The sequence below is a fragment of the Mastigoproctus giganteus genome, chromosome 14 (genome assembly GCF_048544385.1).
Source record: "Mastigoproctus giganteus isolate SK-2022 chromosome 14, ASM4854438v1, whole genome shotgun sequence".
NCBI lineage: Eukaryota > Metazoa > Arthropoda > Arachnida > Uropygi > Thelyphonidae > Mastigoproctus > Mastigoproctus giganteus.
The window spans coordinates 73,190,589-73,217,950 of record NC_143588.1 but is presented as its reverse complement, the minus strand read 5'-3'; the positions used below and the strand labels follow the sequence as shown (position 1 = coordinate 73,217,950).

The window sequence follows — 27,362 nt, the reverse complement described above, 5'->3', positions numbered from 1 at the left end:
ATGATGACATAGAAACAGCTGCCTTCTATTCAGACCTATAAGAAACCATAGATAACACAAACAGAAAAGATATTTTAATAATAATGGGAGACTTTAACGCAAAAGTTGGAGACTCTACGACAGACTTCAGCGACGTATTAGGAAAATTCGGGATAGGAAATAGAAATGAGCGAGCAGAACTCTTGAACTTCTGCAAAGAAAATAAACTATTCATCACACTGTTCTACCACAAATTTCAACGTAGGTATACATGGACATCACCAGATGGAAATACAAAAAAAAATTGCATTGACTACATTTTAATAAATAACTGGAAATCATCCATTCAATACGTTAAAACTCTTAGAAGTACAGATTTTGACAATGACCATGAACTCCTAGCAGCAACAATTCATTGGAAATTTAAAAATACGAAGCCAAAGAACAATAGAGCAACATTAAATATATCACGATTTGAAGAAGACTAAATAAAAGAAATGTATGGGAAAACACTACAAGAAAAATTAAAAGATATAAACTATTCATCATCCGTGGAAAATATATGGGAGAAAACTAAACAAATGACTAAAGATGCAGCTTTAGAAACCTTGGGAACAAAACCACAACCAAATAATCCTTGGATTATAACAGAAATTTTAGACGTATGGACGGAAAAAATACAAATGAAAAACCTCCTAAACAAAGAAATAGTCAGGAAAAAAAGGGGAAAAATAAAACCCTAAAAAACAAAATAAACAACCTATGTAAAGCTGCTAAAAAGAAATGATTGGAAGATAAAAACACTGACGATGAAAAATAAAAACAGGAAACACGCAAGAAATTTAAAAAATATGGAAAGAATATTACCAAACCCTGTTCAAAGGGGAAAGAAAAAAACGCTCTTGTCTTAGATAATAGAAGAGATAAAGCACCCTCGATAACAAAAGAAGTTCAGAAAGCAATTAGCCAAATGAAGAATGACAAGGCATCCGGAAATGATGGTATCCAAGCAGACCTACGGAAATTCGGAGGCGATGCAATTTTAAAACACATCGCACAATTCTTTAATCTAATTTTATTTACAGGTGATATATCAGAAGACTGGAAAAGTGGAATAATAGTACCTATACACAAAAATGGAGATAAAGAAAATTGTCAGAATTATAGACCCATTACCCTTTTAAACCATGTATATAAAATGTTTATAAGGATCTTACAAAATAGGATACTTAAAACATATGAAGAAACAATAGGAGAAGAACAAGCAGGATTTAGAAAATACAGATCAACAATAGACCAAATATTCACACTAAAAATCATTGCAGAAAAATATTGAAATAAGAAGAAATCTCTTTATCTGTGCTTCATCGATTTCAAGCAGGAATTTGACTCTGTAACCAGAAAATCCCACTTGATCATGAAATAATCATGTTTGTAAACAATTTCTACAAAAATACAAGAGATAGTAAAATTCAACAACCTTAAAACAGAGAAATTTGAAATAGAGAAAGGAGTCATGCAGGGATGCCCTTTATCTCCATACCTATTTAATATCTACCTAGAAGAACTAATGAAATCAATTGAAGAAAAAAGAGGCACAATAAAAAATGGAAAAAATATAAACCACATAAAATATGCAGATGATATTGTAATTTTAACAGAAACCAAAGAACAATTAAAAGAAATGTTAACGTACATCAATAAAGCAAGCAACAATTATGGAATTAAAATTAATATAAATAAAACCAAAGTAATGCAAATCAGAAAAAAACAGAAGACATAAACATCCAAAATCAACAAATAGAACAAGTACAAAAATTTGTATACCTGGGTTCTCTAATAACCGGAAACATAAGTAATATTGACCAAATTAATCACAGACTGAACATCGGATGGACAAACATGAACAAACTCAAAAACATATGGAACAGCAATAAAATCTCAAATAGTCTAAAAATTAAACTATATGAAACTGTCATCATATCCACAGCAACTTATGGATCAGAGAATTGGAGAATAAATAAGAAAGAAAGGCAAAAAATAATGGCATTTGAAATGAGATGTCTAAGGAAAATCAATAAAACAAATTGGAGAGAACATAAAACTAATGAACAAGGAGAGATCTAAATTTTGAACGCATAATAGAGCAGATCAACAAAAAAGAACTTCAGTGGTTTGGACATGTGAACCGGATGAAACAACACAGGCTGCCTAATGTAGTACTGATAGGAAGAATTGGAGATAACAGACCACCAGGAAGACCCATAAGAGAATGGCTCCAATGCCTAAAGGAAAACACAGGCTTCCAGAGTTATCAACAAATGATGCAAGATTCAAGAGACCGACAACAATGGAGGTCGATATCAAAATAGGAACTCAACCCGTGCCAAACGGAAGAGTAGAATGATGATGATTAAGGAAAATATTTTTGTTTGGGAAAACAAAAAAAAAAAAAGTATATTAGTGTATTCGTCAAAACACAGAAGAAACAATTATGGAGTTCGCAATTTATAAATAAGGTTAAAATTTTTTTGGTTCACAATTTACAAGTGAGATTAAGAACCACCAGCTTGGTTCGCAATTCAGTTCTTCCGGAAAACGGGTACTATTACTACTACCCCTAACTTTGAAAACAAGCCAGAGCAACAGTTTTGCATTATTCTTTCTCTACGGAGTTCAAAGAATCCAGATTTTCTGGCTTTGAAAGCACTTTGAAAAGTGCTTTTGCCTCTGTCAGTTCTAAGCATGAAAAAAATAGGATCGCAAAAAAATGTCAATGAATGCCATGGTCACATATATGTCTTCCATATTTTACAAAATTCTCCCTGCAACCCAAGGCTCGCAGTCTCAGCATTTCAACCTACTGCTTCAAATAAAGATAAAATTCCTTTCAAAATAAAACTGGGCTGGTTTTAAAATCTTTACTAGTTGTTAAGATTTTCAAAGTGTTGGTCTAGTTTACTTGGGTAATCCCTATAAACTAGGGTTATCAAATCTAGAATTCAAAAGCTATGACAAAATACGAAAAAAACTAGGACATTTCTGGTTTTAGAAACGAGAACATTTAAAAATTATATTTATTACTAAAAAATGACAATACATATTTATCGTTACTACTAATCATTTCCAGTAAGTTTGGATTACAAAGTAAGTAATTAAGAAATGCTGTACAATCCACTTTCAAATTATAAGTAACCCACAAAATGCTATTCACAGTTTTTTTTCCATTTTATTTCTAATGTTGCTCCATTTGCTAATTAATGAAAATACACGCTCTACGTTTCCATTGTGGACCAAAATAGAAAATGTATATTGAGCAAATTTTAAAAGCTCGGAACTCTTGCATTGATTAAAATATTCAGCCCAGTTTCTATGGGCTAATGAGTTACTCCAATTATCAACTTTCTTTTTCTCAGAAACAGATTCCTTAAAATTCATAAATTGGTCAAATATTCTACTGTCATCGACTTTCAATTAGACAAATAATGATGATGATAATGCAGCCCACTTGTGTAATTTTGACAACCAGCGCATCGTTTTTATTCTTGTTGACCGAAGGTGCAACGCACAGAATATTTAATGAAAATTCATTTTATGATGAAATGGATTTTTTTTTTAATTACAAAAACTAGGACGTAAGTATAAAATCCGCTAGGACGTCCGAGGACGCCCTAAAAACTAGTACTTGCCCTCGGAAACAAGGATATCTAGTAATCCTAGCGCAGGGGTGGGATTATCACCGATTGAATACCGCTCGCGTCGTATATGAAAAAATTCTGTATCAGGTACGCAGTGTGTCCTGCCGCTAGCATATTTAACATGTTTTACATTTAAGAGTCATCGGCAGGCGTTAAAAACGTTTTAATTTTCAAATATTAACAATGAAAACAATGTTTTCATTTTATTAATAAAAATTACATAACGGTTACTGAAAGTATTAATCTGTGATGACTAAAGTACGATATATAATTTTTTACATTGAAGAAATTTTATTTTAGTTCACGACTAAATACATCATCTATAGTTGAAAAATGTTTTCATAAATGTACAGAACTCTTTTCCAGCCTCAGAGTTTAACTGTAAAGAAAAAAATTACATTCAATCTGAAAACACATTGAGTCTGACTTGAAACTAGATGCGTTTTCGAATGAAAGCATTTCCCAGTTTCTGAATTTTTTTTTGTATCTTAAAACCTTAATATTTCTATTTCTAAATTCCTTAGTTTTCCAACGATATGCTATACGTCCACATTATGCCGTTTATTACGTGAGAAAATTTCCTTGATCAAATGTTCATATTTTCCAACTATCCTGGAAAAACTACTCCAGTTTTCTGAGTTTTTTCTCTAGTACAGAGCTAAGATCCGTGCAAATTTCATTAAATTTGGTCCAATAGAAGATATATTATTGTTGCCATCATACAAGTATGATTGCAACAATACAAGTTACAATAATTCGCTTCTGGAGGAAGCTGAAGATGACGTCACTTCCGTAACGTTTTTCACATGACGGTTTTTGTTTACAAAATTTTTGGAATAACGCTAGTAAAAACGTTTTTAACGTCAAAAAAAAAAATGTCCGCCCGATCTTTTTGTCGTACACGACGAGGGTTATAGGAAAAAATTGTTAGATTTAATCATTTCCGTATCAATAAAACGATCAAAGCAACAAATCCCAAGCTACCAATGGCAATACAATATTTAAAGAAAATAAATAAACAAAATAAACCACAGTATTAAATCTGGCGCCAGAAATTTGAAGAAAACGCTTTATAGGGCTTATGTGTTAAATAAATAAATTTTCTGTTTATACTCCGGGACGACTACGCGGTCAGAGGAGTTCAGAAAGTAGGGAGAATACAAGACACCACCGCAATTAGCAGTCACGGGCTTGAACCTCGGTCGCTCAAGGCACGTGTACTTACGTACCCTCGTACTGACCATCTATGCCTCAGATAAGCTGGGAATTCGCGGAACCTGTGATTTTTTCAGCTGTCTGCGAATTCTGAAATATGGATATAATGCCCCCCAAACACAAAGCTCCTTCTATGTTTTGCCCTAGAAGCCTGAAAACAGGGTTCAGTAAAATCTGAAACATTGCCAATTAAGCGTACATTGATGTAGTAACATTCAATCAACATTTAAAACAAACTCATTCAAACTCCACTTTCCTTATTCCTTTTAATTTCTAATAGTAGCAATATGGAAATCGTTACATAAATAAAGGAAAATAGAAGATTTGTTTACATGGATAATATGGAAATCATTACATAAATAAAGGAAAAGAGAAGATTTGTTTACATGGATATAACTATGTTCGCAAATGTGAAGGTAGAGATAAAATTACTTGGAAGTGTGAAAAGGCCAATTCACTAAAATGTAGGGGAATTTTAATATCTGCAGTGAACTAAAAAAGAACCCTTCCTTCGTGTGCCGTATAATTATCCAGCTGATTCTGAAGCAGTTCAAATCAAGAAAATATTTTTCGTGACTTGAACTAGCAGTAGAGTTAAAGGCGTATTCTTGGATGATTCCTCTGAAACAATTTTTTAATAATAATTGTTAATATTGTTAATAATTTTAATTATTAATTCATAATTATTAATTTTAATAATAAGTTATTGTTAATTGTCAATAATTGTGAATAAAACACGAAAACACCAAGGCGATATTCACTAGTAGTGCAGAGTTAGTATAGAGTTAGATCATGTAGAATACTCTAATTTCGTGCGCTTCCCGGTACACCAATTTAAAATAAATTTTGCAAAAATTTGAGCATGGAAGTAAGAAATATTATCTAATATGCATATATCTGTAATTTTTTTTTTGAATTATTCATATGTACAGTACGCAAAATATATGCATCTGCACACATTTGAAATTTAGCGCGTCAGCACGACCAGAACATAGGCTGAAAATGATCTGAGCTTTGTTTATCGAGTAATGGCAGAGCACCGCAAACACCCGTCCAAACTTACGAGATAACTCGAAATTTTATTTAAAAGAACCGACGAGTTCGTTTAAATAATATCCTATTGGTCTGGTTTTAGTTAAATTTGGAATGACTCCACAAATATTTCTAAAAGATTGAAATATAAAATATCAAGATAATCCAACTAGGAGTCACGTTGTTGCACGTTGACGGACGATCAGGCACACAGGCGCATCTGCTTGCATGTAAAAATTGTTTCTTGAAAATGCATGTCAGCCTACTTCTTTTTATTTAGAGCTGGACCTTTTTTTTTTCTTTTTTTTTTCGCCGGACTATTATTCCTCTGACTTTTTTCCGTGGACCTTTTTTTCTACAAGCGCCAGAGTACACAAATGAATCTAAGAACATCACCGGTACTTAATGCTCAGGCATATCAACGCGACCTGTATATATATAAATAAAATTTCTGGTTATACTCCAGTTCGACCAAATGACGACAGAGGAGTTCATAAGACAGAGAGAATACAAGAAAATCACCGTATTTAGTAGTGAATGGACCATGAAACGCGTGTACTTTTCATACCCTCGGATTACCAGATTTTTTGGCCACTTGGTTTACGAGACGTCCTGCAAAAGGAGAGTAATACATTATATATATGTTTCCTGTGTAGCAAGCTGTAACGGTGAATGTTTCGGTATTCACCATTCATGAAGCTGGAAAGTGGTGAGTTTGGATTATTTTAAACCGATTTTGAGATTAGATCCCAAATCACATATGGATTTTGTCGATGGCTATTGTCAGCATTAAGCTTAATCGCAGGCGATATGACTACCGCGCTATTCTATTGTACGTGTGTTTATCGCCTCTGGCTGAGCTTGATGAACCCCTGAACATAAACCAATTATTCGCAATTTGGATCTGCGCAGGTCAAACTATAGTGCCCCATCAGTATTACTCAAATTACTCTTATTTCCTAGTAGCTGAGGTTTGCTGCTCGATACTGCCGAAATAACTATAGTATTTAGTAAGTATTTTGTGAAAATTGTTACTTTATTAAACTGATTTTTTAGAAGCAATACCTAACTTTAATTCCATGTTTATATCTCTTAACTTTAGTGAAAAATTATTAGCCTTAATCTCTGAATTAAACAAGGTAATATAAGTATTGCATTATTATTAGGCGCGTTTAATTATCAAATAACGCAACCTTCAATAGCAGTGATGGCGAATCAATGGCATGCATAACAACAGGAACAGGTATAGAAAAATATACCGGCACGCGACTACTTATAAATAGTTTATATTATTAAAAAGGTATTTTTTTATTTGAAAACAAATTTGTTTTATGGTCTATGAGCCATATCTAGCGGTGCAAACTATAAGTTTAATTGTGCCAAAAAAATTATGCGACGACAAAGTTCTCATTTGAAACTTTCAAATATTGTTACTATTTTATATCAATAAAAATTAGTTACTATATTAGTCTCTTATTTGACGTGAATACGTCTCTAAATTCGGTCCGGTATGGGGGGGGGGGGTCCGCTACGAAAACTAGCGACCAAAAAAATGGCAAGATTTTTCGCGCTTATATCTCGTAAACTATAAATGATAATCTAATGATTTAAATTTTGTTGGATAAAGGGTTTATGTCCGTATCTAAAATGGTGGATGGTGGGGGTGTGCAGCAGTGAGGGGGGGGTAGCGCTTGCGCGTGAACACTGAAAATGGCGACGCCGCGCGCCGTTTGGGCAGTGTAACTTTGGATTGCGAAGAGATAGGACGTTGAAATTGGAGTCGATTTGTAGAGAATAACAGGATCTACAATATTATTTAGCAATAATAACCGATAAAATAAAATTTGTAAAATTATAAGCCGGTAAGTGTTCTGAGTTGAAGAAAATTTTCATAATGTCGAAAAAATCGCAAAGAAAATATGAATAGAAATGTAAGAAACGTATATCATTGGAAAGAAAAATTCAAAAGTTCAACTTGAAGTACATTTCTACATCGCCCACTACTCTGGGCAACACTTGTATAGCTTTAACCTTTGTAAGAAACATCGATGTAAATACTATGCCATATGTATATTACTTCTCCGATCATCGGCCTTTGATAAATAAAATTATACTTCACTTATAACCACCAAGACTTTATTCATTTACATCTTACCCTTCCTCTAATAAACAAAGACGAATTCAGGCCTTAAACGATTGCGGTTGTGTCCCCGTACACACAACCCACCCCAATTTTTTAAACAGTATGCAAAAATTGTTATATTTTTGTCTCATCTTACTTTTGGCATGCTGACCGGAAAAGTTCAACATGCAAAACATACGGCTATACTGTACTCAGGAAAGGTTGGGTAGCTGGAGGGGGAGTTAAATTTATGAAATGTGCTAGATGTATCGACATGATATCTGGTGAAGAAGAGATCAATCAAGAAGGTATGGATATATGACTATCGTGAAGATATCAATGAAGAAGATATCATGAATATATGAATATCAATCAAGACGTTATCATGGAGATCTCAATCAAGAAGATATCATAATCTGGTGAATGATGAAGAATAGTTTTAAAAAATCATGAAACTGGAAAAGGATTGGAGCTGTTGTTCAAAATTAAAACCTCCCAGGTGACCAACAAAACATTCGCTGAAATTGGTATAAATCCGACTCTTCCATGTCGAATAATGCCCGACGCATACTTTCATTATGGTTCAGTGAAATCTCACTACAACGAATATCATTTTAACGAAATTTTCACTATAATGAATATTTCTAGGTTCCAGCCGACTTACCTTATTTAAGACTTTTTTAGGAAATGATTTTGGAGAAAATTTCAGTACAGGGAAATATTTTCAAGTTCACCTGTGCCAAAATGTACTGGTTTACAATGAAAGAAATATTTTTTCGTAAATTTATGAAGGCGCTGTGTAGCCCAAATGTAAACACAGCTATAAGAGCATTGGGTTGAAGAAAAATATGGAAGTTTTTTTTTTTTTAAACAGGGCAAAAGAATTCAATAATACACCCACTAAAAAAAGGCCCCACTTGTAAAAGCGAAACCGCGCTGAACAAAATGTTTTATTTTCCGATTGATGAATACTGCGACCCGACAGTGGATAGATGCATGTGTATGTGTGCCTATGTGTATATATATACGAGCAAACACAGAAAAAAAATGATAATTTGAGTTTATAATTGTTCCTTAAGAAAAGTGATAGTTACATAACCAAAAATTCACAGCACTGCAAACTTAAAAATAAGATATCAAAACAAAATCCAATCCATTTCCTAAGCGGATGGAATAAGTACAATTAACTTCATTATTTTAGTCTTTAACTTAATGCTTCGTTTGTTTCTTAATCAATAAAAGGGCTATATGGGAAGTCCAATTGCTTTGAGTTTGAATATCAAAATGTCTTGTTTATACTCCGGCACGACCACCAGGTCAGTGGAGTTTAAAATAAATCAAGCAATACAAATGTTAATCGTATTTAACAGCCACGGGCGCGAACCCCAGTCCTCTCAAGGAACACGTGCTATGCACTCTCGCTCCTAACCACTCGGCTAAGTCAGGCCTGAAAAGGACGAACCCGTGAAATAAAAAGGATGATAAGCTCTCAAATCTTTATAAAGTTTCTTGATCAGAAATATTTCGTTATGTATTTTATCATTTTATTTTTCCATATATGAATTACATATAATACAAAGTGGAACTAACCAAATTTAAACGTATACCCGAAGTACATCCCATATTTATTTGGAATTGTTTACCCTAAAGAGATTAATCGCCCCACCCCACCTCTCTCCTCCTCCGCAGAAAGGGAAGCAATATACTCGCAATGGCTGGACAAAACTGTATACTGTACTTAAAACCTCACCGCCCGTCTTGACCTGGTCAAAACTGTATAAGATAATTTATGCAAATCACTTAATCTGATGAAACTACAATTCCCTCGGGAAGCATTACAAGATAAACTGCATACTAGAATTCCAATTAACTTGCACTTCCCGTAGCCTAATACTGTTGGTAACAAATACTTTCTAAATTGTTCACAATTTAACAAAGGCAACATAAGCAAAAACATGGAAATAATCAAAATATATACAAACAAAGATTAATTCTCTAAATTAACTATTTCTTATTTATGAACAGAAAATTAAACGTGAATGAATAGCTAATGTCAATTTAGTAATACTAGACAAAGGTTAAAATAATTCAGCGTTTTATCCATTCAATGCTATTTTAATCAGAATATTGAAATTGGTCATACTGCAGAAGATTCACCTTATGAACATATAAGGTCTTTTTGCCTAATGATGCCTAAAGGCACCTAAATTTGCTTAAAGATATAAATGATGCTAATTATGACAGCAATAATTATACTGGCTAAAAAAAAAATAAAACATAGTGCATATTTTGTTCCTTCAGGTGATTTCAATATTTGAACTGAATCATATCCAGAACAACCATGGCAAACCAGAAAGAGGACTCTGAAAATGTCTCTCTGGTGAAGCGAGAGGCACCACCCGCTGGCACGTATCCGGATGAAAATACTAAAACGGAGCAACCGGAAGACGAAGCCTCACCAGAAACCGAAATCGAGGACAGTGCAATTCCTGCTCTTTCCCAATTTCACGAGGACGCTCTAAATAAGGTAGGATGAAATTCAAACTATGGCGGTTGATGATGTAAATGATGGTATTATACACTTCAACTGGGAGCATGCGTGTTGTGTATATTATAAGTTAAAAAAATAATAATAAATAAATATTTTGTGCTGCTTAAAATCGCACAACGAGAAGTACACGTGAATCTTGCGGTTCGAGGTTTTGCTATTTATTAGTTTGTTTTTTTGCCGTTGTTTTTGAGACCCAATTTTACGGATAGTGAAGAACTGCTTTAAATAACTCGGTTCGCACTTTGATCACATTTCGCACATCACGGATAAGGAGCCAGATCATTCAGGAAACCAACCTTACTTGTCAATTTTCAATTATTGTATTTTCCTTACGATAAGACACACCTGACCATAAGAAGCACCCACGTTTCAGACCACCAATTTTGGAGAAAAATATTTTATTATTATATATTATATAATTTATTATTATATATCCAGTAAACTTTGGTTATAACATTCGCTTTTAGCGCTCTTTTCTTCTAGTCCTATGATTTTTTATGAGGCTCCCAATTCATACGAATTGGGAGCCTCGCTTATGCCCTTTGGGGACAGTCCCTTCAAAGCGCTATAACAAGAGTTTAATTCATTTGAATTCGCAAGTGTTTACTAAACAAAATATCAGTGTAAAATGAAGCGTTTACTCGTCATATAACGCCAATCATGCGTTGTCGCTACTACCATATTCGTCATTACTGATGTTTTGGTCTGAACAGAATCATTTGGTTCCACAGGAGGTACTCACTGTGGGAGTCAAATGTCACAGAAACTGGAAATATATTCTGCAATAAGACACGAAACACAACCAGATTATATCTTCCAGGTGTGCGAAAATAGATGATGTGACTAACTAGTCATACGGTTTTAAGGGTAACAAAGGGTGTATCACCATCCCTGTGGGTACAAATGACTTAAAACATAAGAGAACTAATAACTTGATTAAAAAAAATACAAGGTCCTGCTGGAAGAATGTTGCAAGGGACAAAATTTTCTTGTGTCTGCAATTCTGCCCAGACATAATAAGAGGGAATATATGATGAAAGCCTTGGATTAACTGTAGACTTTAATGACCATTGAAAGTTTATGAGGGAAACTGGTTATTCAAAGGGTTAGGGAAGCGATTAGAATGACACAATAGTGGCATAAGCCAAAATCACACTTGCACTCTCCCTGTGAGTACTTTTAATTACCCAATTACAAGTACTCACAGGGAGAGTGCAAGAAAGAAATACTTAAGTAAATTCAAAACCACAAGCAGCCACATACCACCGGGAAATTCGTGTTTAAGCAAATATAAGGGATGCGTCAGGGTTGTAAACAATCAAAAGATACAAAAGTTAATTTGTTGATATAGTAATGTCAAAAATATTGTAAATAAATTAAAAGAATTTGAGCTTTTGATTAGGTCAATACGTGCCATCAAGAGATATGAGATGAATAATTTAATTATGAGGAGTACAGAGTGTTTGGGAGGAACAGGGAAGGTCGAAGGAGAGGGGTGCAGTCATTCTTATCAAAATCTTTCTGAAAGCGATCAGATTGTATCGTGAGTCAGATAAAGTTCAGATGGATGTTGAAAGTTGAATATTGGATGGATGTTGAAAGTTGGAGTCTATGTGATGCAAGATCGTATACAGCAGAGGGAAGTTGATAGTTGAAAGATGTTACAAACCAAAAGATTCTGAGAAGTGTGAAAAAATCTGTATAGGCAACTTGAATGGGAAACCAAGTGTGATTGCCTAATTATGGGCGACTTTAATCTACCTAATACAGAATGGAAATCATGGAAGGGGAGCAATACACCGTGAGATAACAGACTTCTGAGTAATCTGGATCTTATTATTTATTTCAACATATCAGAGAAAGTACAAGAGGCTCTAATATCCTCGACTTGGTTCTCACCAAGTATCCAACCTGAATCCAAAATTTGTAAGTGCAGGAACAAATAGCGAGTAGTGACAACAATATCATAAAATGGGTAGTGTCCAAAGAGATTTCTGTGGTCAATGGAAGGGCTTCAATTTCAAGAAAGGGGACTATAATGGGTTAAGGTATTTCTTGGGCTCTATTAAAATAATTAAATAAATAAATTTTCGGTTTATACTCCGGGACGAACACATAAGGTCACAGAAGTTCACAAGATAGAGAGAATACAAAAAATTATACCGTATTTAGCAGTCACACGAGCTCGAATCACGGTCACTCAAAGCGCATGTACTTTCCCACTCTCGCGCTTGACCATTCGGCTACGGTAACTGAAGAGATAGAGATAATCTGCTGGATACGAGTTCATCATGGAAAGTATTCAAAGGGACTCATTATGGAAGCTATCAGAATAAGTTCCTTTGAATCCTTCTGCACCCCCATTTTTCTAACTTCCTGTTGGACGTCTCCCTAACTTGTAAGTTACTTCTAGCTTTCTGTTCCCTAGGTGCAAAACTTTACATTTTGAAGCAGAATGACTTGGTCCTGGTCAGTCACCATTTCTACCTGTAAATCATTGGCAAACTTTGACAACTATCCCTTCCCCATACTCCCTCATCAATGTCATTAAAAACCAGTGGCCAAGTGGCCTAGGCGGGGGGGGGTGACAGTTATAAGATGAATAATAGAACGTGGATGATAGGAAGACGGGACATGAAATTTTTACGCAGTGTAAACAGGGGGCCAGGAAGACACATGATGTTTTATCTATGATATCCCGTAGCCTAGTGGTCAGGCGCGCGAGTGCATAAGTACAGTACACGTGCCTTGAGTGACCTGTTTCTTGTATTCTGTCTATGTTGTGAACTCCTCTGATCATTTGGTCGTCCCGGAGTATAAACAGAAAACTTATTATTATTTATATACAGCGCTTTCGCAAGTAGGCAAACGGATGTCATTATCACTTCATATAAGGCAAGGGTGAGATCGCATTTAGAATATTGTGTTCAGGTCTATCTATAAGTATAATGTCTTGAAGTAAGACATACTTATAGATAGGATTCAGAGAAGAGCAACCAGATTGGTGAGTGATGTTAATCGATGTCCATAAGGAGAAAGGCTTAAGGTGCAGACCGCAAAGCTTGGCAACTAGATGTTTTAGAGAGGACCCGAAAGAGGTACAGTGTTTATTTTTTTACGAAAATCCCAAACACAAACGGTATCAGAACCTATAGTACTTAGTACCGTACATGGGCTGAAGGAAATTGGGGTGGTGGAGATGCCGGGAACTTTGTTCTTGGAGACTATACCACTTCAAGCCACCAATAAGCAAAGCAGTGATATTGCACCGGTTCATGACAGTCACCTACCACCTATATATTATAAGTTTTTATAATATAAGTTTAATTTTTTAATATATTTTATATAATATAATTATATTATATTAAATGGAATTATATTATAATATATTCATTTTACAATTTATTAAATAATTTATGATTATTTATCATAAATTAAAATTAATTAATTTATTTATTATTTATAAAAATATACAAATATAAATAAATTTATTTATATATACTGTATATACCCATACTATGTGTCACTGGGCAGGAAGCATCTGTCAATCGTTCACTTTCCGGTTATCTTATTGAACTGGTTAACCCACCTGTCAGTGAATTAAATAAATATTCTGTTTATACTCCAGGACGACCAAACGGTCAGAGCAGTTCACAACATAGACAGAATACAAGAAACAGCACCGTATTCAGCAGTCACGGGTTTGAACCCCGGTCACTCAAGGCACGTGTACTTATACACCCGCATGCCTGACCACTAGGTTACGACGCCCTTAGCTCGACGTACAGTGTAATTGTTGTTATGCTATCTAACGTTACATTTGATCTGCAGACCAAAAAGAGTTCTGACATTACCGAAACAAACAAAATGGGTATCTGCCGTAGGAGTTCTTTTAGTTTTGCATCTGAAATCAAAATCTTCCGTACGGCCGTTACAGCCAATATGAAAAGTAGATTTACAGTTGTCAAATCATGACAACGATCAAAAGTAATTCCCACGTACATGACGAAAAGAATCTTGAATTTATTTACGTAATCAACGTTATTTCTGAAATCTCAAGTACAGTATACACTCAGTGATCACTGAATAATGACTACCCCATCCTTAATGGACTATTCTGCAAGCTTTCAGAATAGTGTTATCAAAAAGTGGTAATACAAAAAGTGGTATCACTTTAATTTACGTACGTGCAAATTAAAGTGATAAAGCGGCAATTATGGAATCGTTCGTGGTGAGCGAAGGGGGCAGTGCGTTGCACGGGCTCCGCGACAGCTCACTGCGCTACAGCTCGCATCGAAATACAATATGGAGAATGCAAAAACAATGTCCCAAATGACAATGAGCTACATACTGAGACGTATGGGCTTCCACGGCAAACGATCCAAGAGACACCCTCTCCTCACTACTGATCATCGTCGACAGCGAATGCTGTGGTATCAATAACACGCTGGAGGACTGGAAATGAGTGTGGTGGGCGAATGAGTCTAAATACCTTGTGCAACACTCCGACGGACGCCTTCGTGTGTGGCGCAAGCGACACGAATCCATGGACCCATTGTGCATGGTGTCCACTATCCAGGCAGATTGCAGTGTTTGCTTAATAGGAGGCATATTTTTCAGGCAGGAACTACGACAACGGGTGCGTATAGGCCAACGTTTCACTGGTGAGATCTACCGGCAGCTCTTAGGAGACCATGTGCACCCTGCTAAGTTGCATTTTTTTTTCGTCATGATAGAACTTGGATGCATTTACCATACAATAAGCTTCCACTTAGACCAAACGGCCCGCACTGTGAACGTGTAAACACAGTGAAGTTATCACCCATCTTGACTGGTGTGTTCCTCGAAACACTCGTTCACAATTAAGATATCACCCATCTGATTGGTCACCAAATTCTCCTGACCTCAATCCAATTGAAAACTTCTGGGATGTTTTGGAACGGGAAGTAGTAGTAGCAGAGGCATGTGATGCAAGAAAACAAGGTTATGTAACACACACACACACACACACCCTCTAAAAGCTTGTCCAGTTCCTCCTTGAATTTATTTAAGCTATCAACTTCCACAATAATAGATGGAAGTTTGTTCCAGCAATCAACTACCCGCTGACTAAAGGCAAATTTCAGCACATCTGTTCTATAACTGTCTTTCCCCCAATTTGAATTTATGCCCCCTCAGGTTTGTAATCTGAGCAAGAGGAAGAATCCCATCAGAATTGAGCCTGCTCAACTCATTCAAGGACTTATACACCTCTACAACATCATCTTGCAAGTGTCTAGTCTCCAGACGTTCCCCTCAGCTATCTTTTTGCCCTTCTCTGTACTCGTTCTAGCAACTCTACATCCTTCCTAAAATGCGGCAGTACTCAAGGCGTGGCCTGACCATTGCATTATACAAAAAGATAATCACCTCCTTTTCCCTGCTAGCAAAATTCTTGTATATCATTGGCAACACCCCATGACCTGCTCTGGCAGCCTCTCTGCAGTGCTAAGAAATCTTCATATCTTACGGCACAATTACTCCCAAGTGTTTTTCAATTTCTACCACCCTAACTGTAGTACCACACAGTTGGTACGTTTCTCTGGAGTTACTTCTACCCATATGCAGTGCTTTGCATTTGTTAATGTTAAATTTCAGTTGCCCCCTCTAAGACCATCTGCCCAACCTTTCTAGATCCTGTTGCAGTTGTATTCATTCTTTAATTACTGACAGTAACAACCCTGCCAACCTTAATATCAACCTGCAAACTTGATATTAAGCCTGATATACCTTCATCAATATCATTGATAAATATTCAAAACAACAGTGGGCCCAACACTGAACCCTGGGGGACTCCACTAATAACATTAGTGCACGAAGAGCAGCGTCGATTGATTATCACTCTCTGTGTTCTCCCACTCAACCACCCTTTTATCCATTGTAGAAACTTATCTTTACTACCATACTGCTCCAAATTTCACAGTAGTCATCCGTGCGCCACAGTATCAAAAGCTTACCTGAAATCCAAGTATATGATATCAAAATTATTTTTTTCATCCAGTTCCTTTGTAACCACATCATCGTATCCAATCAAATTTGTCAGACAAGACTTTCCCCTTAACAAACCCATGCTGTGTCTGAATTATTGCTGCATTCTTGTCTAGATGATCCTGTAATGCTTCTTTAACCAGTGACTCCATTATTTTCCCCGGAACAAAAGTTAAACAGGTCTAATTACTCGTGTCGCCCTTTTATCCCCCCCCCCTCGTGAGTGAACCGTAAGGACACGCAACCGTCATCCATTCAGACACCGTGGAAAGTTTTGCAGGCAGCATGGCTGCAGATCCCTTCAAGCATGCAGTGGAGTCAATATCTAGGCGAATATAGCTGTTATCCGTGCCAAGGATGCCTCCCAGACGGTATTAGGTAAGTGGTCATAATTCCGAGATCACTGAGTTCACTGAAGGAATAAGGTATATCTTATTCCTTCACGTAATTTCGATATTTGAACTGAATCCTCTGCAGAATCATGTTGAACCACAAAGAGCCCTTCTCTCTCTGGTGAAGAGATCAGCGCCACTTGCCGGCACATATACAGATTACAATATATTGCCTTTGAGTCGTTAGTCAAAATTTTGAACACTGTCTGACGTTGCTACTACCTAACTTTCATTGCCAATGGAATTTTTGAGTGAGTAAAGTTAATTAATACTACAATGAATGGACATTTTATTAGATACACTTACACTTTTCATGGAATGGAGATTCCTTCAGTAAGAGCATTATGTGTTTGTACCATGCGATATAAAGCAGGCGGATACATAGGGATATTATATAAATCTTTATTTCTCCTACCAAATATGAATACAGTGCCACCTTGATAAATGACAAATTCCCTTCACGCAGAAAATGCTAGAGATTATAAAAATAACTTTTTTATTGGATTCGATCTGAGGTCTTTATGCTTCATGGACTTGTGCCTTAATCACCACTGCCTTACCATCTGCTAACCAGGTATTTTAATATGTGTGCAATTAAGCGATAGAATGGGCAAGATGAAAGATTTTAAGTAACTCTGAACGTGGTACGGTAGTCGGCGCCAGACGCACTGGTATGAACATCTCAGAAACTGTAATCTTGCTCGGGTTTACCTTACGCCTGTGTCCCGAGGGCATCGAGATTGGTTCAGTAAATAAATAGCATCCAACCAACGGCGTTCCTGGTTGGAAACAATTCATTGATGCGATAGACCAATGGAGGCTTGGTATTTGGTATTTGGTTTTTAGGAGCATTAGCAACTAAGGCCATATTGCTCCGTGATATGCGGTGGTCATTCCCTGACCTTTCCGCATCTTCCGTATTTGGTGGTGACGGGCTCGAACCCCGATCTAATCAAGAAGCGTGTACTACGCACTGCTGCTCCTTCCCACCTGGCTACGGAGACGTCTCCAATGGAGGCTGACAAGACTTGTGCAGGCTAACAAAAAGGCCAAACTCAATCAAATAACAATTGTGGTAATCAAAGGCACATTTCAAAAAACCCACCTAGGCGTACCTTGTCACAGATGAGGTATGGCAGCTGACAACAGAACCAGGTTCCAGAGGACTCAGGAACACTAACAGTGGATAATGTAGGATTGGAAAGCAGTGACTAGGCTGAAGAATCCCAGTACTTCATGCTACTGGAGGGATGACCAGAATAGGGCAAAAACAGCATTAGTCTACGGGCCCATCATGCCACGTGTCAATAATACAGGCTGGTAGTGGCGGTGTAACAGTATCTTCCTCTTTGTATTGGAACACATAAAAATACAAAATACAAAGTGGTAAAACAGAACAAGTTAATTATAATTGACTGCTAATAATTATTATCAGTTAAAATAAAATACATTTTCACACCGAGTGAGCATTTGTTCTACGGTCTTTATTGCAGTGCTACCGCATCAATCTACACTACTGGACTGCATGTAGAAGACAGGTTTATCCGCTCAGAATTATCCGGCTGAGTTCTTCCAACATATAATACGCCATGTTACAAGGCCAGAATTGTATAGAACTGGCTACTATTCAGTCTACTGCTGTGGCCTCCACAGTCAGATCTAAATCCAATTCAGCACCTGTGCGATGAGGCGGAACAAACTCTTCAGAGCAGAGATACGCAACCATCCAATTTGCAACAACTGTGGGAAGTAATTAAGTCAGCACTGACCATCATCCCTGTGCCATGCTTTCGACACTTCGATAAAATCATTAACATGACGAATCCGGGCTGTTCAGAAGGCCAAAGGAGGGCCCACTCGCTTTTCGATAAGTCAACATAATAAAGTATCAACTCCTTGTAACTTTGCATTTAAATAACCTGGAGATTTCTACTCGTTATGCACTTGACAGAACCAACGAGAGGTCATTATGTTCAAAATATATTAATATTTTGGACATAATGTATTAAAATATGTTTTATACATAATATCTTGCTTGTCGAAAAACTAATCCCCATTTTCTCTTAGGCTAATAACCTTACCCTTCCGCGGATTTACAATTGTAGTAGTTGTAGTTGAAAGAGTTTATTAAAAATATATATAAACATATGAAGAACATTCAAGCAATTCCTGGCGACACCTACTGGCGCATTCTTGCATTACGAACAGCTGATATGAACAGTGGGAAATGCCTGTCACCAGATGATTAAAATTGAATTGATATTTATCTTGACTTTATAGACAGCTCTAAAAAGAAAGGGTATCAATCACCAGAATGTGGCTACTGTAAGACTATCAGTCTCCCTCTCTGTATTGGAACCATAAAAAAATTGGAACCAGATTAATTGATATTTTTGTCGCAATTCCGTGTTGTGTTTATTGTTGTCATATTTACCAGCGAAGTTAATACTTAAATAACGAAAATTAACACCAAGCGGATTTAAAAAAATACCATTATATGTATGTAATATAATATTTAATATGAACATAAAATATTTATTCATTCCGTTCTTAAATAACTTTTCTTCGCAGTTTACTCATTTTACTGATATTTTATTTACATCTGTGCTAGCGCAAATTTTTTCGGGATCCCTTGAAATTATTTTGCAATCTGCAGAAGTGTCTCAACTTCAAGTTTGTCTATCACTGAATATACATGTATATGGATCCTGGATGAGTTAAATCAATAATCAGAGAGAAATCAGTAGCAGCTTCCCAAAGACAACATTTGGTTGACGATTAATTTACCACGAAGATACGAAACTTGACTGACAACATTATTACCATTTCATGAAAATTTACCTAATCACAACTTTAAAAGAGTTGTTACCTCAGGATTTTAGAATTCCGGATTTAAAATCAAAGTACATAACTATAAGAGAACGGATCTTTAGATGGTAGTATAGGTTACTGGGGCTCTCTAATTGACTAATCTGGGGTCAGCAACCTTCTCTCTTCCTTTACTTGCCTAGACAACCTGACCACGGAGAGGAATAGCGTCCAATGAGAAATATGTATGTGCTATTTAGGGGAACGGCCATTCAGCAAGTATACTTCCTGTGATCTGACAGTAAGAGATCTACCGAAAGTTATTCTTTCAAGGTAACAGAACTCCTCCAAAATAAACAAATTTTCATAATATTTAAAATAGCATCACGTTCCGGAATATGATGCTGTTTATATTTCACATGGGAAGCTGAAATCGCTATAGCTTAAGCTCTTGCACCTTCACAGGTAGTATGATCACGATCGCTGTCCTTTCACATGCAGAAAAAGGCAGGGTTCAAATCCGGTCAGGAGAGGAATTTTTATGGATCTTTTCCCACACTGCAACCAGTTAGTCGTCTCGAGGGGGGCTGTATGCTCGTGCTGGAAACTAGGGTTTTTCATTAAGTAAAACAGGCAAACTGATCAAAGAAAACATGCCATCTACAGACATAACTAGCACCCCATTCGTAGCCGAGTGGTCAGGAGCGCGAGTGCAGTAGCACGCGCTCTTTGAGTAGACCGGGGTTCAAGCCCCTGACTGCTGAATACGGTCGATCTGCCAACCCGCACTGGACCAGCGTGGCAGATTATGGTCCGTTTCCCTCAGCATGAATTATTGAGGAGGCTTCCATCCTGCAGTGGGTTGATAATGGCTGCACTTTACTTTTACTTTTACCCTCAATTGCTTTGGCGGAAAAACAAACGTCAAGCTCTTGCGGATAGAGAAATAGAGCTTCTCTATTTTCTCATACCGTATGGAAAATGCTAAGTTTCATTCGCGTTGCTGCCCAAAGTTGATAAATTTAATTTAATACTTATTAATGTATTCAAATTGAAAATGTAATGCGCAACTGCGTGAAATATGCAAATGACAATCAACAGAATGCTAAACTCTCGATTTTACGGATCCTGATTTTGAGTTGTTCATAGACAATTTGCATTCTGCTGAAGATGTTACTTGCATTGAATGGAAACGTTCTGTGAAGTCTTCTAAGTGAATGGCACATCCGTAAAGACATCTTCTATTACAAATTATGATGATGTCGGATAGATCAAGTGAATTCATGTTAAATGTTCCCTAAAATTAGTATGTTTGGTATGCAAATAGTTAATCGGAATTTAAGTTAATTTACGTCACGTAAAGAATTAATTTAGTTGAAGAGGGGATAGTTATAGAGATAGCAAATGGTTTCCCCTTATGACGCTCACTAAGCCATTAATTATTCAATATTTGATGCTCAGGAAGCTTAAAAAATAATGGTGGTTGCCATCAGATTGGGATGTTATCTGGGATTTTTTTCGCACAGCGGCTGAATTAGTTGATCCTTGGGCGAGGGAGGTTTAAAATAAATAATTTTTCTTTTATACTTCGGAATGATCGAAGTATAAAATGATCAGAGGATTTTAAAAGATAGAATATAAAAAAACAGCACCGTATTTAGTAGTCAAGAGAGTTTGAACCATGAATACTAAATACGGTGTACTTGGAAATCCTTTTTTTTTTCTTTTTTAATAAAAAATAAAAAAAATCACAGAAACCAACCACAAGATACAAACAAGACATATTGCGCTTCATGGCTTTAGCGCATCAGCGAAAACTCTAAACAACCCAACCCACTGAAGCCCAGAGTCGAAAACAGTTTTCATATTGGAGCCTGAGGAATGATAATGAGAGGAGGTATTAAAGTTCAGTCCTGATCGTACCTAAATGAAGGGCAACAGAGAAAATGAATTTTTAGATATGCGTTCTGTGAAGGAATTAATAATTAAATTTCCAGAAGTGAAAAAGGGCACTGCACGTATATTTAAAAATTAAATGGTTCACTGATTATTACCTAGCAGTGGAAAAGAGGATTTTCTACAAAAAGGTACATTCTGTTCACTAAACAAAATTGTAACTGATGTGAGCCTTTCGTATCCACTTTGAGATTCCGTTTTTAAGACAAGCTACTGTACCGTAGTGGTAATCGGACTCTTCTGAGACAGGTTGAACATGGAGGCTCAATAAGCCTTTGGGTAACAATCGATAAACCATTTACCTCGAGGTATAAATAAGGGAATATGTCCCTTTTTTGTTCTGCGACCTCTCTTCCCAAATGCATACCATCTGTGTGGCAGCACAGTGGTTATAATCAACTCCCACACCTGGGTTCGAATCCAGTCAATGACGCGAAGAATTAGGCTTTTCAATAAAGCAGCTGAGTCGATCGGTCTCAGACGAGGCTTGCACAGTTTTCTTCCCTCGGAAATTTTGTCCAGCAAACCGATCGAAGAATACAAAGCGATTGCAGACAAAGTATATAAAGTAGCCATATTATTGGACCATGTGCAATAATCGTTAACACAAACTAACGTTCTGTACATGCTTTCCTGCTTTCCTTAAAAGAATAAAGAAAAACGAATAAGATCTATTTTACAACTAATGTTTTTCGTATAATCATACCTGATACCTTACGTACTAAAGCATTTCGGGAATGACATGCTTAATTCGATAAAATTAGCCTTTTTGCACATACACAAAAATGAGCGCTCTCGCTGCCTTCCCTTTATTTGGATGTTGGGTTCTGAGGACTTGCACAATTGTGTTCGTCTTGTATTTACAAGCTTCACGGAAGTCTTCCAGCTTATGACTAGACTAGCAGATAATAATATATCTGAAATTGTTGAAATCTGCAAAAGGGCACCGGTATGAGGAAAGACTTAGAATATACGGACTATATTAGAGCCTGGCAACGAGGCATCTGAGAGAGGGCATGACTGAGGTCTATAAGGCTCTGAGAAAGGATTGTAAACTGAATGACAGCGAAATTATAAATTATTACAGAACTTGTGCCAATAAATTTAAATTACGGAGGATGAGGTTAAGACTGCATTACAGGATTTTTTCCTTTAGTCAGAAAGTTGTTACAATAACTGTAATTAGTTATCTCCATTGCAAGCATCCTCCAAGTTGATGCTTGCACTACGGAAGCCAGTGCCCAAAATTTCATGCTGAACCGACCTACATTCCGCAAAATTCGTACTGTCCGGTAACACGTGTCTAGTCTAGTCTAGCTCGTTACAAGTACGAAAAGACAGCGTCAGCCTACAATCTAGTAGAGCTGAGATCAATCTTCATCAAGCAAAACATCCTGCTAAGTCGTTTAGTCACAGCATCATGAAGTGAATTCTAGCTGATTACAATCTAGTGAACTCTGAAGTCTCTTCAGAGATGGTAACAAAACGAAGAAGCTTCATGAAAATGTGATTCGTATAGGAGGCCGTTGATGTTTCAGATTCGAAATTTACAGACAAAATACACTGAAGACTCATCTTGATTATAAGGCGTCAGTGTACCGTGTCCGTGAATTTGTATGTTCTAATAATCAGTTTCCTTGTTTTTCTGGATGAAACAATAGAGGGACTTCCTTTTATCACTGAGCTGGTTTCGAATCTCTATCTTTCAAAATGGATATCGAATAAGAAATCTACTCATCCATAAAGACACAGAGATCCAGGCTGGGAATGATTCAGTAATCTGAATTAATTGATTCCTTTTCAGATAATTCAACAACGTCAAGTAAACAGAACACACCATTTACTGATATTAGCTTTTATTATTATAACCACAAGAGGTGTATACAATAAAATAAGCATTATGTTACATTAAACGCTGTATACTGAAATAAAAAGATATGATCACGCAAGTCTTACTGATTATGTCTCCCATATGTTGCATCCATTCAACTTTAAAATTATTTATTTATTTATTTATATATATATATTTTTTTTTTTCGTCATAAGGAAGATACAGTGTTCTTCTGTACTACGAAAAATCGTGAGATTATTAAACTGACAGTTAAAATCACTAAACCCTAAACAGTTTGTGAAAGTATTTAAATAAACCATGTGCAATTTCAACAGTAAAGTATATAAAGTAGCCATATTATTGGACCATGTGCAATTTCAACAGTAAAGTATATCAGTGAATACCTCGAAGGTTCATCTACCCCCCCCCCCGTTCCTCTGTCAGGGCTTCCTAATAAACCTTAAAACACGAAAATCCACTCCTTGTACTGCATGAGCCTTTTGAGTGTGTAAATGGAACCAGACATTTTCCGCAACGTGATATATAGTCAATAATCACGCACACGTCACCTGACATTTCTCCGTATACACGATTGCTCACCTGACAACCTTATCAGATCAATGAGCATGTTAATACAATACAATCTACATGAGGCACAGCTCTAAAGGGTTTAGAAATAATCAAGCCAGTCAATTTACATATCATTGCCTTATACTTCTGAGAAAAACTTAAAAATATTCTAAGGGGAAATAATCAAAAGGAAAAGTGAAGATTAGAAATTGCTTCTGTCATTAAAGGAAAAAAAAAAAGATTGCTAATATTCACGATGAAATAAACTGCAAAATTTTTTTGTTTAGTGTCATATCCACGCAGTTTACGCACACTTAATACTTGGTATAAAATACTGTAGTGTAATAAATACGCCTTGAACTTCGCAGTTAGCATTTTGATCATTTGCGGAAAAAATTTTGACCCCGTATATGAGGCTCACCACCCCTTAACTATTCGTCGAACCCAAATATACAAATACAAATGCATCTGCAGCATTAGGTGTTGTACATTTAACTGTGTGAAAATTTAAGCAGCAGAATTTTCACACAGTTAAATGAAGAATTGGAATTTGGGGAATACAATGTGTACAGAAAGGATAGACAGGACAGCAAGGGAGGAAGGGTTATGCTGTTAATTAAGAAAAACATAAAATCAAAGGAAGTGCATCCAGTTGACATAGATAGACAGTGCAATGTTCAGTCAAATCGGTGTGATATAAGCACTGGGAAAGCAAAAATAAGAGTAGGAGTGTGTTCTGGGTCTAACGACTCGAATACAACGAACATTTGTACAGAGAAATACAGTTGGCTACTAAATCAGAATGTCATATGTGGGATTTACTGATGTGGGATTTACTTAATGTTATAATTACCATCAGGGGTAAAGGAAAGGGATTTAGATTCCGTAAAGGTGGCTAGAATGGTCTCAGACAGATTTTAAATTTTGTGCAGTGGGTCCAACTGATGATGTTACCATCAAAAAATTCTAAGTCGGAAGCATTCAAGGAATTAATCGTGGAAGCTACTAAAAGTTTCATACCTATTGAGAAATATTGTTCAAGGTTTAGGCCTAAATGGCTGTCAGATGAACTAATGAGACTCATGGCAGAAAAGAAAAATGCATGAGATGCATATAAATTATCAGGCGACACAGAAGCCTATGGCAGATATAGGCTACTCTGTAATGAAGTCACAAAGGAGATTAGGCAAGCGAAGGCAGATTACGAGAAATCTTTAGCAAAGGATGCTAAGAAAAACAGCAAGGATTCCTTTACTTATATAAACTCTAAAAGGAAGGGAATTAATCAGATTGTTCCACTTGATATCAATGGTTCGATTGTTGATGATCCTGCTCAGATAGCAAACAAACTGAATGAGTATTTTGCATCTACATTCACACATGAGGAGTTATTAAGAAAGGAAAATGCCAGAAGTTTATCAAATTGTAACAGGGTACTTTAATGATTTTGTAATAATTCAGAGAAAAGTGGAAGAGAAATTGTTGAAGTTAAACATTAGAAAGGCACCTGGGGTAGACGGGATCTATCCAGTTATATTAAAGGAGGCGGCAAAGGAACAAAGCAAACCATTAGCCATAATTATGAGAGCATCCTTGGACTCAGGGAAAGTCCGCAGACTGGAGACGAACGAATGTATCCCCAATTCACAAAGGGGGATCGAAGTGTGACACGAGTAATTACAGACCGGTTAAAATAACGCAGTCACTGGTTAAAGATGCATTGCAGGATCATTACAAGACTGCAGCAATAATTCAGACACAGCATGGGTTTGTTAAGGAAAAGTCTTGTCTGACAAATTTTATTGGATACTATGATGTGATTACAAATGAACCGGATGCAAAAAAAATAATTTTGATATCATACACTTGGATTTCAGGAAAACTTTTGACACTTTTGCGCATGGAAGACTACTGTACAAATTGGAGCATAAGTATTAAGGGTAAGTTGCTACAATGGATAAAAGGATGGTAGAGTGGGAGAAGACAAAGGGTGATAATCAATGGGCACTGCTCTTCGTGAACTAATGTTATTAGTGGAGCCCCACAGGTTTCGCTGTTGGTCCCACTTTTGTTTTGTATATTTATCAATGATATTGATGAAGGTATATCAGGCTTAGTGTTGAAGTTGGAATGGTTGTTAAAGAGAGTAATGGCAGTGTGCTACTGCAACAGGATCTAGAAAATTTGGACAGATGGGCTGAGAAGTGGCAACTGAAGTTTGACATTGACAAATGCAAAGTACTGCATATTGGTAGAAGTAACCCCAGAGGAACGTACCAACTGTGTGGTATTACACTTAGTATTAGTATTAGTAATGGCCGCATGGTGCAAGAAAGCTTATGGCTTATGCTGCACCAGCCAAAAAAAAAAAAATTCCGAACAAAACAATGACAAAAAATAAATAAATAAATAAATAAATAAAATAAATAATAATAATTAATAAAAAAAAGGAAATTAAACCTATCATCCTATGCGCTTCCCTAACCCTAAAGTACTATCCAGATGACCTTCGAATTTCCCCAAACTGTCGGCCTCTACTACCCATGAAGGCAACTTATTCCAGTAATTTATAACTCGCTGGCTAAAATAAAACTTACTGCAGTCCAATCTAAACATTTCCCCCCCGTAACTTGAATTTATGTCCCCTACTTCTAGCATCATTTATAATCTTGAAAATTTCGTCCTCATTCATTTTACTGATGCCTCTCAGAGCCTTAAACACCTCAATCAAATCTCCTCTAAGGTGTCTAGTTTCCAAACTCTGCAACCCACATATTCGAAGTCTTTCTTCATATGGACGCCCTTTTGCCGATCTCACCAGGCGAGTTACCCGTCTTTGCACCCTTTCAAAAAGCTCGATGTCTTTCTTTAGGTGCGGTCTCCATACTTGAACACAGTATTCCAAGTGTGGTCTAACATAAGCCTTATACAATTTTTCATTTTCTATTACTTAGGGTGATAGAAAATGAAAAATACCTGGAATAATTGTGCAGTCAGATATGAAGTTTTCTGAGCAATGCAGACAGGCTGCAAGAGCAGGTCATGGGGTTTTGTCAATGATATACAGGAATTTTGCTAGCAGAGAAAAGGAGGTGATTGTCCCTCTGTATAAGGCAATGTCAGGCTACGCCTTGAGTACTGCGTACAGGTCTTGTAGGCCTCATTTTAGGAAGGATGTAGA

At 36.4% G+C, this 27,362-nt stretch overlaps 1 protein-coding gene across 2 annotated transcripts in view; it reads left to right on the top strand.

Annotated features, from left to right (window-relative positions):
- Positions 1-27,362, top strand: part of LOC150075240 (synaptic vesicle glycoprotein 2C-like) — a 212,684-nt gene that overhangs the window by 83,227 nt on the left and 102,095 nt on the right. For both annotated transcript variants that reach the window (XM_090388690.1, XM_090388691.1), the window contains exon 2: positions 10,348-10,573. In XM_090388690.1, the coding sequence (XP_090244816.1) occupies positions 10,388-10,573 (186 nt within the window). In that variant the 5' untranslated portion in view covers positions 10,348-10,387. The remainder of the gene's footprint in view (positions 1-10,347; positions 10,574-27,362) is intronic.